This window comes from Oryx dammah, unplaced genomic scaffold (assembly GCF_014754425.2).
Source record: "Oryx dammah isolate SB20612 unplaced genomic scaffold, SCBI_Odam_1.1 HiC_scaffold_10, whole genome shotgun sequence".
In the NCBI taxonomy this organism is placed as follows: Eukaryota; Metazoa; Chordata; class Mammalia; order Artiodactyla; family Bovidae; genus Oryx; species Oryx dammah.
This window is the reverse complement of record NW_024070194.1, coordinates 72,079,017-72,092,549: the sequence shown is the minus strand read 5'-3', so window position 1 is coordinate 72,092,549 and position 13,533 is coordinate 72,079,017. Positions and strand designations below refer to the sequence as shown.

The window sequence follows — 13,533 nt, the reverse complement described above, 5'->3', positions numbered from 1 at the left end:
AACTCCAGTACTTTGGCCACCTCATGCGAAGAGTTGACTCATTGGAAAAGACTTTGATGCTGGGAGGGGTTGGGGGCAGGAGGAGAAGGGCACGACAGAGGATGAGATGGCTGGATGGCGTCACCGACTTGATGGACATGAGTCTGAGTGAACTCCGGGAGTTGGTGATGGACCGGGAGGCCTGGCGTGCTGCGATTCTTGGGGTCGCAAAGAGTTGGACACGACTGAGTGACTGAACTGAACTGAACTATTTGAAAAAACGAATGTCAGTGCTGAAGGCAATATAAGATCTTCCATCTGAGAAAACCTCAAAGCCCAGTGTGTGCCTGTAGAAAAGCAGTGTTGACCGCTTTTCTCAAATTCACAGGTTAACTTCGAGGAATTTAAGGACGGTTTTGTGGCTGTGTTGTCATCACAGGCTGGTCTTGCCTCCTCAGATGAAGACAGTGGGTCTTTGGAGTCAGGTAAGAGGCCTTTCTGGTCTTCTTTACGTCTCTTTCTGTGATTCTGTGACTTCTGGAGTGTGATGTTGTACCTGAACAAGGCGGCAGGTCTGTTCCCCAGCTGCATAGACTGGGACCAGCACCTGGGTTTTTTCTTCTTTGGCTTCCTTATTTGTTAAATGGTTCTGTAAGGGAGAAGTCTTGTGTTTTCCTCTGCACTGCACAAAATTCTCTGCATACCCTGGCACTTCTGGTCACTAGATCTCTGTAGTTTCTCCTGCAACAGGCCATTTTGCAACACCAGCTAAGTGTCCTGCAGTTCAACTCCATTCTGACACTGTCTCCCTGGACACAGATCAGATCCCACAGGCTAAGACCGCACTGCCTTCAGACAACAATCTCAAGCCCAGCTTGTCACCTTGTGCTTCTGACCCACTGGCTAAAGATTGGGGGTGCCCATGGCCTCCTTCAGTTGAGTTCAGTTCTGTTCAGTCACTCAGTCATGTCCGACTCTTTGCGACCCCATGAATTGCAGCACGCCAGGCCTCCCTGTCCATCACCAACTCCTGGAGTTCACTCAGATTCACGTCCATCGAGTCCATGATGCCATCCAGCCATCTCATCCTCTGTCGTCCCCTTCTCCTCCTGCCCCCAATCCCCCCAGCATCATAGTCTTTTCCAATGAGTCAACTCTTCGCATGAGGTGGCCAAAGTACTGGAGTTTCAGCTTTAGCATCATTCCCTCCAAAGAAGTCCCAGGGTTGATCTCCTTCAGAATGGACTGGTTGGATCTCTTTGCAGTCCAAGGGACTCTCAAGAGTCTTCTCCAACACCACAGTTCGAAGGCATCAATTCTTTGGCGCTCAGCCTTCTTCACAGTCCAACTCTCACATCCATACATGAGCACTGGAAAAACCATAGCCTTGACCAGACGGACCTTAGTTGGCAGAATAATGTCTCTGCTCTTGAATATGCTGTCTAAGTTGGTCATAACTTTTCTTCCAAGGAGTAAGCGTCTTTGAATTTCATGGCTGCAGTCACCATCTGCAGTGATTTTGGAGCCCCCCAAAAATAAAGTCCGACACTGTTTCCACTGTTTCTCCATTTATTTCCCATGGAGTGATGGGACCGGATGCCATGATCTTCGTTTTCAGGCCTCCTTAGGTTCAGTTAATTTGCTAGAGCAGCTCATGGAATGCAGGGAAACCCATTACTGGATCAGCTGTTTATTACAAAAGAATATAACTCCGGGGGAGCGATGTATGGGCTTGCGGGAAGAGGCCCAGAGCCCCCACGCCCTCTCCAGGCCTCACTCTTCCCCAGTCTCCCCGTGTTCACCAACCCAGAAACTCTCTGAATCCCATCCTTTTGGGGTTTATGGAGGCTTCATTTACACAGTCATGACTGATCCAGTGATGGGGCATCAGTGATTGAACTCAACATCCAGCCTCTGACCTCCGTAGAGGTCAGGGGTAGGTATGAAAGTTCCAACCTCTAATCACATCCTTGATTTCCCTGGCCACCAGCCCATCTCAAATGTGGTTCTCAAAGTCACTTCATCAGCATAAACTTGGGTGTGGTTGCTCTCATCACTTAGGAAATTCTGAGGGTTTTAGAAGCTGTGCAAGGGATGGGAGGAAGACCAAATTCATATTTACTATAAGTCACAGTCTCACAAATGTCAAGTAATATCCAGTGCTGTCCTTACAGCAAAGGGTGTGAACAAGATAAGAGTGTGTGGAGGAGTGGAAGAATTTGGTCATCAAAAGCACAGTGCAGGTGTAAGTTGCTGGCCAGGCTGGGAGCCTTGTGGAGCAAGCAGGATGCCACCGGCTGAGCCAGCCCTCTGCCTGTCTTCTATCTCAGACAGTAGTGCTCTGTGCTCCTCGGACTTGTTAGAATCCTGGTTTCCAGTGGGGCCAGTGGAACAAAGGTAATATATCAAAACAAGTGAAGAGGGGCTTTGAAACTGGTCAGGAGGTGGAGGGAGAATTCTGGAGGGAGGCCTGCTTGGAGGTATGGACTGTGGGTCCAGTGGGAAGGTGACGGCAGACGTGCTCCTTAGAAGATGGGCCAACCCCTTGGCTGGCGGAGCCTGCCATGCTCTGGCCGGATGACCGGTCGAGGCTGCATCTGAGGAGTGCTGGGAGGGCAATTGCAGTGGCCAGCATGTCCCTCCCTCCCCCACAGGGCAGGGATTTGAGGCGTCTGCCCCACACAGGCCCCTGGTCTGCTCCCACACCCCGGGTGGGGCCTTGGTCGGGGGCAGGTGCATGACTGGGGCAGTGGGTGCCATTGGGAGGTTTGGGGGTTATGTACCTTTCATGTAGATTCCAGGGAGCCCCCCCGGCCCACCCCCACCCCCCAAAATCCTGTGGCTGATCATACCCATTACTCAGTTGAGGTTTTCCAGTCTGGAGCTAGGCCCTTGGGGAAGCACTTGCGGCCTCCTCTGGGTCTGAAATCAGTTGGTGTCGCACCTCCTGCTGGAGCCATGTGGGAGCCCTGACCTGGGGGAGAGGAGCCTGACAGGGGAGGAGTCTGACCAGGGGAGGAGTCTGATAAGGGGTGGGGTCTGGTCAGGGGAGGAGTCTGACAAGGGGGTGGAGTCTGACCAGGGGAGGAGTTTAACGAGGGGGAGGAGCCAGCTTGTTGGCTGCTGGCCAGAGACCTGAAGGGTCGGGTGGTTGATTGCTTTGTCTCACGTTTCTCTTCCATGACTTGGGGTGTGATCATGTGACCCTGGGCATGAAGGTGCCTGAGAAAGGTCACGCCCGTGCCATTGCTCCCTTTTCTGTGCTGAAACTCCTGTGAGTTGGCAGTTTGTGTCCTCTTGGTGACTGGTGCTTTTCTGTACCAAGCCCGGTTTTGTTTTGTGTTGTTTTTCTCTTCTTTCAATTTTCAGAGCTTTCCTCAGTTACCAGTCAGTTGGTGGGACAGTCACAGGCCTGCCTGAGGTGGCTCGGCCAGGGCTGGTGCACACAGGCAGCCCCTGGTGTGAGAGCCCGGTGAACCCTGCCTCTGCCCCCCAGGGCTATGTGCTTCCCAGGAGGGCCGCCCTCCCGGTCTCCCCCGTGGGCTTCATCCCTGCTTCCCCGGCCAGTCCACAGCATCCCTCTCTCCGGCTTTCTAATCTGCCTGCTGGTCCTTCCCACCAACTCAGGCCACATGATTGAAAACATGTGCTTTGATGCTCCAGGAATGTGCGTGGCACCCTGGGGCCAAATGCCTAGGGTTTTGAAGAACATTCTGCTTCTCAGTAGTTCTGCTCATTCAGTGAAGGTCACCACAGAACACATAACCAAAATATTTTTGTTGGTTTTTATTTTTTCGCTTGTTTAATCTTTTGGCTATGCCACTCAGCATGCTGAGATATTAGTTCCCTGACTGGGGGTTGAACCTTTGCCCCCAGCATTGGCAGCGCAGACTCCTAACCACTGGACCACCAGGGAGATCCTAAACCAGTGTATTTTTAACTTGTTGAGTTTGGCATTCTGCTTTTACGAATAAATACGCGCACACAGGAGGCACAGGGCACGGCTGACCTTGTGGTCTGCCGGCCTTCTGGGCAGCGGGTGGGGACTGGCCGTGAGCCCCAGAGCTTCCCACTGAGAGGCCACAGCTCTGTGCTCTGTGGGTGGTGAGACGCTGCCCCCTCCTGGCCTGATTTGCCGCATGGACACGTTCCTGGAGACGCATTTCCCCCTGGTGGAGGGAGGAGGTGACACTTTCCGAGAACATTTATGAACCGGTTCTAATGTGTGTGATTTCTGGGCGTCTCATTGCTCTGAGGAAAGTGCTGAGCAGCTGAAACAATGAAGAAAGGGGGGACCACATCATAGGCAGGTGGGCCTCCGGACGCAGACTGGGGGATCTCAGGAGGGGAGAGGCAGAAGCCGTCAGGCCAAGGGCGCAGGTGCGGTGCTGGCTCACGACCTCCAGTGAGCGGCGAGTGCAGAGCCCCAGGCGGGGGTCCGCGTGCTCTCAGGCGCGCCTGGTTTCCCGAGTGTGTCCTCGCTGCCCACCCCACCTGACACGGCCTTTCTCTTCCCGCTGCTCCCCGCTCAGCAACCACCACAGCCTGTGTGTAGACAAAAAGCAGAGCAGGTGCGGAGCCTGCATGCAGGCCCCTGCTCCCTGCATGGGGTGCTCAAGCCTCCCGTTCCTCCCTGTCAGGGGGAACGCCCCCTCCTCTCTAGCAGCCCCAGGAGTTCCCACATGGGGAGATTTACAGGGCCAGACCCTGCCAGTGATAACCTCACAGGGCCCAGGAACACGGTCGGCCTGCCCTCGGTGTCCTCTGTCACATGGGACTCAGCACCTTCCACCCCAGACTCCTGCCTTGTCCTCAGTCTCTGTGGGTCGCCGGCATCCTGTTTCCTCCGGAGGCCCGGCTGGACCCAGCCTCCTCCTCTGATGCTCCCACGGTCAGGGGCTGCGGGCCAGTTTCGGGTGAGGGGGAGAGAAGGGGGGTGGTACTTGGTCCCTGGGAGCATGACCCACCTGTGTGAAACGGTCTGTTTCCCTGGCCTGGCCTTGCTTCCTGGGACCCTAGGCCTTTCTCTCCCACTGGCCCCTTCTGGTTCCTTCCCTTTGAGCCTGTGTTCTCTCCTGGTCACAGCCCAGGGCGCACCCCCACTCCCCAGTCTCTCTGGCCACGCAGCTTCCTGCCGAGGCAGTGTCATTTCTTCTTCGCCTGCGGAGTCCCCATTGCTCCGCAGATGTGGGCAGGTAAGGAGGGAAGAAGGAAGTGCAGGGGTGTATCAGGGCTTAAGGGAGCCTCCTGGATCCCTAGCTGAAGTCCACACCTGCCTCTGCCCTGGACTTTAGACTCATGCGGAGTCTGAGCCTTCCTGGCTGTGCTGAGGTCCTTGCCTCTGTGTCCTGTCCAGGTGGCGTCCTGTGGGGGGGGGGGGTGGGGTGGGTGGGAAATGACCTTCTGGTCTCTAGAGCACTTGGAGTACTGGAAGGTTATTTCTTTGTGTAAAAAGCTAGATTTTTAAGTTAGTTTTCTATCCCATAACAAAAGCATATCTTGCTTGGAAACACTAGAGTTTGGGATGGACAGTCCCGTCTCCCAGCCCAGCTGTCTCGGCCCCAGCCCCACGCTGGCCACACTCCCTGTGTCCTGGCGTTGTCTCTGTGTCCCTGAGAGCCATGTCGCACCTCCGAATCTGCATCTTCGTAAGCACAAGTGGGCCCAGAGTCTGTGTTAAAGAGCCCCACACGCCTCCCATTTTCTTTCCAGTTGCCTCCCGGGCTGTGCCCCCAAAGTACGTGAGCGGCTCTAAGTGGTACGGCCGTCGGAGCCAGCCCGAGCCCTGTGGCCCTGCAGGTGGAGCCCCAGGTTTACCGGAGCAGCCGGCCAGACCCAGTGCGAGGAGCCAGCTCCGCCGCTCCGCGTCCCTGGAAAGCGTGGAGGTGGGTGGACCCCCCTCGGCACCCCCCCCCCCAGTCACTGCTCACATGATATGACGCAGGAGGATGGGAGAGGGCGTCTCATCGCTGGAAGAGGGGCTGTTTTGGGACCTACATTTGGTTTTAAGGTGTCTCTGGGTCTCACTGTCTGCAGGGCAGCTCTGGCCACAGAGCATCCTTCAGGAACGGGGGCCTCGGAGCATCCCCTGTTCACCACCACCCTCCCCTGGCCCTGCAGGTGGAGGGGAAAGTTAATTGGCTGAGGGTAGAAAGGGCAGCTGTGCCATGGCCACGGTCACCCGCATCCAGCACGCGGACCAAGGCTCACCCTGTACGACTTGGCGGGCTCGTGATGGATGCCTCCGGGGCCCCCACTGAGACTCCTTGATCTGTCCACTGCGGGAGCCTTCAGGCCTTCGTGTCAGAAAGTCTATCCATGGGGCAGATCCACCCGTGTGGGTTAATCGTGGCTGACGTCCTTCTCTTTCTGCTTTTCCACAGAGTCTCAAGTCTGATGAAGAAGCTGACAGCGCAAAGGAGCCTCAGAATGAATTGTTTGAAGCCCAAGGTAAAGCCTGGCTTTGTGGTGAATGCCCCCTTTGGTCAGTGCTGGGCTGTCAGGCAGCAGGCTGCCAGCAAAAAGGAATTTCCTGGGAGGTGCCCAGTGTGGTTGGTCTCTCTGGGGTGCCCTTCTCTTGGGGAGGTCCCAGCTCTGGAATTCTTGAGGTCAGACCCTTGGGCAGGGGCTACTGGCTAAGAGAGCAGCCAGTTGGTTAGGGTTACAGTGATCCTCCCGACCAGCAGGCATGGGCCAGGGGCCTCCTTCCTAAGGTGCCGGGCCTGGGCCAGCAGCCTCCCCACTCACCAGAGGCCCTGCATGTGCCCCATGTGGAGGGCGAGATGTGGCTCTGGTCCTGGGAACCTGGTGGAGCACTCGGAAGGCAGTCACAGGTGTGCTTAGCAAAGCTGGGTGCATCAGCATGTGGGTGTGCGGGTTCCTTAAGGACGCCTCTCACCAGCGTGTGTCACAGGGCAGAATGTGCAGGACCATGGCTCCAGCGGGAGACCAGAACTCACCTGGAGCTTCTCCTGAGTGAGAGTGCTGGCGCTGAGCACCGTCCAGACTGTGGTCCTCAGGGGCCGAGGCTGTTGCTGGCTCAACGCTGAGCGTGGGGACGTCAGGCGAGTGAACCAAGTGTCTGCGCTACTGGATGAAGCAGATGGACCTCTTTGTGTCCAAAAATCACTTCCTACATTCCCTGGACTCAGTAAATCTAGGGGACGAGAGGAAGGGCTCCAGGGAGGTTATTCACTGAGTGATTTTGGTCTCTCTGCCCAGAGACAGGTTGGGTTCTTCTTTCCATCCAGGTTAGAACTGGCACTCATGCACAAACACTAACGTCAGACCTCACAGGACTTACTTACGATCTCTGCCAGCCCTGAGAACACACCCTGATGTCAAAATTGCTTCTCCCCTTTTTTGGTTCCTGCCTTTATTTATTTATTTATTTAAAATGTGTTTATTTGGCTGTGTCAGGTCTCAGTGGCAGCATGCAGGATCTTCATACGTCATTTGGGACCTTTCATTACGGTGCACAGGTTTCTGTCTAGTTGAGGGCCCAGGCTTAGTTGCTCCGTGGCACGTGGGATCTGAGTTCCCTGACCAAGGATCGAACCCGAGTCCCCTGCATCGCAAGGTGGATTCTTAACCACGGGACCATCAGAGAAGTCCCTGTTTTTCCATTTTTCCATAGAACTTTCAGATGTTTTCAGCTGGAACGGGTCTTGGAAGTGGCCCTTTCCTTGTGTTTTCCTCAACCCGATATACAGCATCATCCCTGAGCATGGAAGCCTAGCTTTCCTCAGGAAAGGACTTTCTGATTATTAGTTGGGTTATCACAGTAAAGGCCAGGATGACTCCTCTCTGGAGAGCTCCAGACCACTGACTGGGAGCCGGGGTCTGGTCAGGTGCAGGGGACTGTTGTGGTGTGTCGGGCAGGGTGGTGCAGTCTGGGCGTGGAAGGAGCTCTGCTTTGAAGCCTTGCTTATCTAAAGAGAGCTCTTTGTGGGCACCCCAAGGTCTGTCCTCTCCCAAAGGGTGTTTCTCTGGCAAAGCTTCAGAAACCTCAGTAAGCCACCTGGCTAACGTAGAAAGGCTATGAAACCTGGCCGGCTGTCACCCGGACTAGCTGCTGAGTCTGCATCTCAAAGACCCCTGTGGCTCCTGATGTGAGTTGGTATGGAAAACAGCCCACCTTGGGGCGTTTTTGCTGGGGAAAAAAAAGAAAAAAGATAACACTCACCCTGCATCCAAACTAGCCTTTGGTGCTAAGTTCCGATTTACAGATGTTAGGGACGGAAGGCAGAAGGCCAGGGACTGGGGGGCGGGTGGGAGGTGACCCAGCGACTCTGGGGGAGTAGCCACACACACAGGGAGGATTCTGCGTTGATGCTGAGTTGAAGAAATCAGCCGTCAGGAGACTTGGGAGAGAACTGGGACGTCGTTGTTGGGTGGTAGGGCCATCGTCGCACTGGGGTCAGGAGTGCACACAAAACACTCAGGGGTGAGAACACGGCAGCTGGGATCTGCCTTCCAATTCTTGGGCCAGGGACCTCTGCGGTGATGTATTGTCTAGGACTCCACACTCCCATTGCGGGGGGCCCGGGTTCCATCCCTTGTCTGAGAACTAGAGCCCCCATGCTGTAACTAAGAGTTTGCATGCCACAGCTAAAAAGATCTCACATGCAGCAACCAAGACCCAGAGCAGCCAAATAAATATTACAGAAACAAAAAATACGTGGGCAAGAACAAACAGGGGTAGATGAAGCCAGGGCGAGAGGCTGCCCAAGGGACAGGGTCATCGGCCTTTGTTGGACTGTGCTGTTTGCTTGGGGCAGGATTGAAGACCTTCTAGACGTTAATTTTTTAACCCTGGCCTTTTTATTCCAAGTGCAAAGCTTGCAGGTATGCTCCTAGTGACACAGCTTCTGTAGGCTCCCTTCAGAAAATGCCTTCCCCACGTGCAGCAGAGTCTCCCTTTTATTGTGAAATTTTGCATACAATTAGGTTGGAAGAATTGCACAGTGAGCCCCGTGTAGCCACCATCGGAAGCTTGATTCTCACGTGTCCCTCTGCCCGTCAGTCCATCTGATTTCAGAGTAAAGTACCGACTTGGTGTGTTTCCTCTGCTTCAGGGCAACTGCCAACCTGGGGTTCTGAGGTCTTCGGGAGCCCCCGGAAGCACCACAGCCACTCCTTCGACACGCCCGAGAGCCGGGTCTGGGGCCTCTGGGAAGAGCTGGGTGTGGGCAGCAGCGGCTACCTCACAGAGGAGGAGCTGGCCCTGGTCTGCCAGAGCATCGGTCTCCAGGGCCTGGCGAAGGAGGTGAGACGGGATGGGATGGACCGCCCCAAAGGGCTGGGTCTTTGTGGTTGGTGCTGGGCCTGGAAAACCCCTTCACCCTCAGACACACATTCAATCGTCACTGTCTGGCCTAAAATCCTGTGCTGACTCCCAGGGCTTGTGCTGAGGGTCTGTCTCGGGCCACCTTCATGCAGGATGCTCCTCTGCCTGGAGCTCTCTCCCCTCTCTGGTCTCCCTAGGCCTACCGCCCAGCCCAAAGGTGGTACCCATAGCATCTGGCTGACCCCAGCAGCTGTGTTCAGCCCTTGCCTCCTTCAGGACCCAGGGAAGGAGGGGGCAGTGTGATGGGATGGGCCCCGCCTTGCTGACCCTGAACTGCTGGGATTCCGTACATGCGTGTCCCGCACATACATGTCCCACTGTCCAGCAGACTCCCTCCCAGCAGACTCGGGGTGGGTAATGGGAAGATGCGGGATGCTCAGCTGGGTGGAAACTGACCAGGCGTGTGGATTTCACAAGCCCCAGCCAGGAAGCCAGTGCTCGGACAGCAAGCCGCCTGCTTGTTGGGGTTGGGGCTGGGCCTGGGCAGCGTGGTCAAGGCTGCTCAGGAGCAGCCTCTGAGCAGATGCCTGAGGAGCTTTTCTTTAGGAACTTGAAGACCTGTTCAACAAGCTGGACCAAGATGGGGATGGTAGAGTGAGTCTGGAGGAACTCCAGCTTGGCCTGTTCAATCATGGGTCCCCTCGACCGCTGGAACTGGCCCCACTTGTCAAACCTAGCGGGTCCTGGTCTCATTACCAGGTAAGGTGGGACGATTAACTCTTGAAGCCCAGGGTGACTGCATCACTCTCCTGAAGGCCTCATCTCTCTGCCTGGTCCCCAGAGTGGGTGCCCAGGAGGTGGTTGGAGTGACCTGACCTGACATCGCTTCTGCCTGGCTATGCGCCAGTGGTGAGCTGCTCGCCTTCTCTGAGTCTCAGGTTCCTCATCTGTAAAGTGGACGCACCTCATAAGGGTCTTATGTGGATTCCCTGGGGTACACTGCATTCCACCAACAGCACCTGGTCCCTCCTCCCTGGGGGGCAGAGTCACTATCAGGGCCGTGCCTTCCCCAGGACTATCCCTCCAGGCTCTCCTGGAGCTGTGTTCTTCCCATTTTCCATCCTGCACGAGGCCAGCTGGAGTCAAGCAGACTTTATTTATACTGTGATGTTGGCCAGCGCGTTTGGTTCATCTCTGTCTCTGGCTGGTCAGGGCTCCTTCTCCCACCGCAGGGCACGGTTGTCCTGGGGAGTCTTGCTGCCGCCTCTTTGGCAACGTGGTTAATCCCGTAGTTTGTGGGCAGCGGTTCAGGAACAGTGGCCTTGTTCTCTGCTGGGCTGGGCGTGTCCGAAGATCAGGTTTCTGCCCCTTAAGCCGCTGAGATGGGGAAGGAGTTGGGGTAGTGAGGACAGTGCCTGGCCACCTGAGGGCAGGGAGTGCATGGTGCCCACAGCCCACGGAGGAGGGCTCCTCCCAGGGGCCTTGGCCCCTCGTTCCTGCCCAGGAAGTGCTGACGTGGCCCCGGGGCCATGTCCTACGCGTGTGGACACCGGTGTGGCCAGGCTGCGGGTGTGGGGCCTTGCGCAGCAGACTGAGGTTCTCTTGCTCCATCAGGGGAGCCCCTGGGTCTGGTGGTCTGGGGATACCCACCTCAGAGAGAAGGGGCCCACTGCTCCTCCTCATTCTGGTCCCAACAGCAAATGCGAGTCCCAGGGGCCCTCCCTGGGGCGGGAAGCACAGCTTCCTGGCCGCACCTCAGCCTCACCCGTCAGCTTTCCGGCCTAGGGATTTTTCTGCCCTTGTCTCCACCCTGAATCCTGAGGACACGTACCCTCTGCTGAGGCTGCTCCGCCTCTTCTGAAGCCCATCTTGGGTTTCTCTGCATAGACTGGGTCTCCCTTGGCTGGAGTGTGCCTTCCCAGGCTCTTCCTCTGGGAGGACAGGCAGCAAACCACCTTGTTCAGAGAGAAGTTACCTCGGGGGTCCCTGCAGGTGCTGGGGCATCCCCCCCCATGGCCTCACGCAGACGGCCCTGGGCTCGGGTCGCCTCTGTTGAGCCTGCAGTTCCCGCAGGTCCTCTGGGCACCCTGTTCCCTGCAGCAGGAATCGGGGAAGGCCGCACCCGCCGAGCACAGGTGGTGAGGTTAGGGAAGGTGTGTGGGGAGGCCTGCGGTCCTCACATCGCTGGTCCCCGTGTGCAGGTCCCGGAGGAGAGTGTTGGCCAGACCACCACGTCGTCCCTCGTGTCCGTGTGCTCGGGCCCCCGCCTCTTCTGCAGTGTGGATGACGGCAGCGGCTTCGCCTTCCCGGAGCAGATCATCTCCTTGTGGGCCCAGGAGGGCGTTCACAATGGCAGGGAGGTCTTGCAGGTGTGGGCTGGTCACGTGGCTGCCCAGCAGAGGCGTCTGGTCGGGGGGACAGGGGGGAGCTGCTGCCCATGAGGGAGGCTGAACAGAGAACGTCACAGACACAGGCCCCATGGAGGGAAGGCCCGTCATCCTCACTTTTTGCTTTATTTTTTGATATCGATATGTAGGACCTCTTAACTTAGAAACATAATAAGTAAACAGCAGAGAAAGCCCACAGCCTGAAACAAATCCTCTAGAGGGTAGGTTTCAGTATCTCAGACTCACCCTGCAGTGCACGTCGGCCTCCAAGTGGAACCTGGGTCCTGGAGGACAGGAGGGCATCTTAGTGACTGCAGCACGTGTGCGTGGACACCAGGAGGCGCTGCCCACACGTGTCACGCGGTTTTTCTAATCTGGAAGCTGCTGCCCAGACCTCTTTGTCCTCTGCTCCCACCGTGATTTCATTGCTGAGAAGCGTGCTCTCAGCATGTCGTGGCAGCAGCTTCCCGGTCGCTCCACACGCTTTAGCATCCTGTCATTTTTCTCCCAGAAGCCCTTGGGGCCATGGAGAAGCGTGGAGATGCAAGTCCCCGTCTCCCGCATTACAGCAAGGGCTTGCCCATGGGCCCTGCCATGTGCCTGCCCCACCCGTGTGTCTGCAACTTGTAGTCACAAGCACCAGACGCTGAGAGAGCAGCCGTGCCACCAGGGTTTCACTAGGCCGCCAGCAGGTGCACGGGCGCTCCCAGCCTCCTCTTTTTCTTATTGTGGTAAAATACAGAAAGCACAGTTTTTCCCCGATCCCGAGGGGGAATGGCTGTGACTCTCAGAAATGCTTGGCTGTGGCTCATCGCTCTATCAATCGTTTCCACCCACAGAACCCACACTGTTCCTATGTCTGTTCGTGCTGTTTAGAGATATATTAAGGATTCTTTGTGTCTGAAATGGCAAGAACTCAACTCACACTTGGCAAGAGGAGGACATCAGGGATCTTTGTGATCAGTTGGGGAAGAAGGAGGATGTTTAGGCTTGGGGGTCCCAGCTCTGGGGGTTGTCAGGACTCTCCTGGCCTCTGGGTCTTGGCTTCAGGTCTAGCACCCTTGCACAGCTCCCCAGGACCCCGTGGTCTCTACAACACTTGCTTTGACAGAGGAAAAGCCCTTCTCCAGCCTCCCTATCAATCCCCAAAGTCCTCTGCTTGCATATGCCCATTTCTGTGTCTGTCCCTTTGTCCAATAAGGGGGACTCTCCAGCCTGGGTCATGCCTGCCTCCGAGGCAGGGACAGTGAGGGAGGAGCTGTATTTTGACAGTGGGAGGGGGACATCAGTGTTGACAGGGACCTGGGGAGAGGTACCCCAGAGGGATGGGAGCAGGGGAGAGGCTCCATTCAAGAGGTGGAGACTTTGCAGACAGAAAAGGAAGGTACTGGGACAGTGAGGTCTGGGCCAACAAATGTCTGAAGACCCACTCATCCTGCCTGCCCGATGGGCCTTTCTGTTTTCAGAGCCTTGACTTCAGTGTGGACAAGAAGGTGAACCTTTTGGAGCTGACCTGGGCCCTGGAGAACGAGCTCATGATGGTGGGCGGTGCCGCCCAGCAGGCAGCCTTGGCCTGCTACCGCCAGGAGCTGAGCTTCTGCCAGTAAGAGCCCCACTGTGGGGGGGCGTGTGGTGCCGCTGGCCAGGCTGGCCTCCTCGCCCAGGACACGGGCAGCCTGCGGGCGGAGAAAGGGTGCTTCCAGCATGGTCACAAAGCACGGCATGCAGATTGGGCCCAGAATGCGATCCTTTTTAATTGGGTTTGGCTCCAGTTGAGCTGGATATTCAGGCCATCCATCTACTGAGCCCGTTGGCACAGAGATTGTTACTGTATTTTTACTGATGCTCTGAAGCTACAGAAAAGGTTGGCAGTAATTC

General features: G+C 56.3%; 1 protein-coding gene across 3 annotated transcripts in view; it reads left to right on the top strand.

Annotated features, from left to right (window-relative positions):
• NINL (ninein like) overlaps nt 1–13,533 on the top strand; it is a 117,570-nt gene that overhangs the window by 70,472 nt on the left and 33,565 nt on the right. For 2 of the 3 annotated variants that reach the window (XM_040248268.1, XM_040248269.1), the window contains exons 3-9: nt 368–464; nt 5,692–5,864; nt 6,363–6,429; nt 9,057–9,247; nt 9,875–10,027; nt 11,470–11,637; nt 13,122–13,258. In XM_040248268.1, coding sequence (XP_040104202.1) covers nt 368–464; nt 5,692–5,864; nt 6,363–6,429; nt 9,057–9,247; nt 9,875–10,027; nt 11,470–11,637; nt 13,122–13,258 — 986 coding nt within the window. Of the gene's footprint in view, nt 1–367; nt 465–5,064; nt 5,175–5,691; nt 5,865–6,362; nt 6,430–9,056; nt 9,248–9,874; nt 10,028–11,469; nt 11,638–13,121; nt 13,259–13,533 lie in introns of those variants that run through there. The other variant, XM_040248270.1, reaches the window with a different exon arrangement.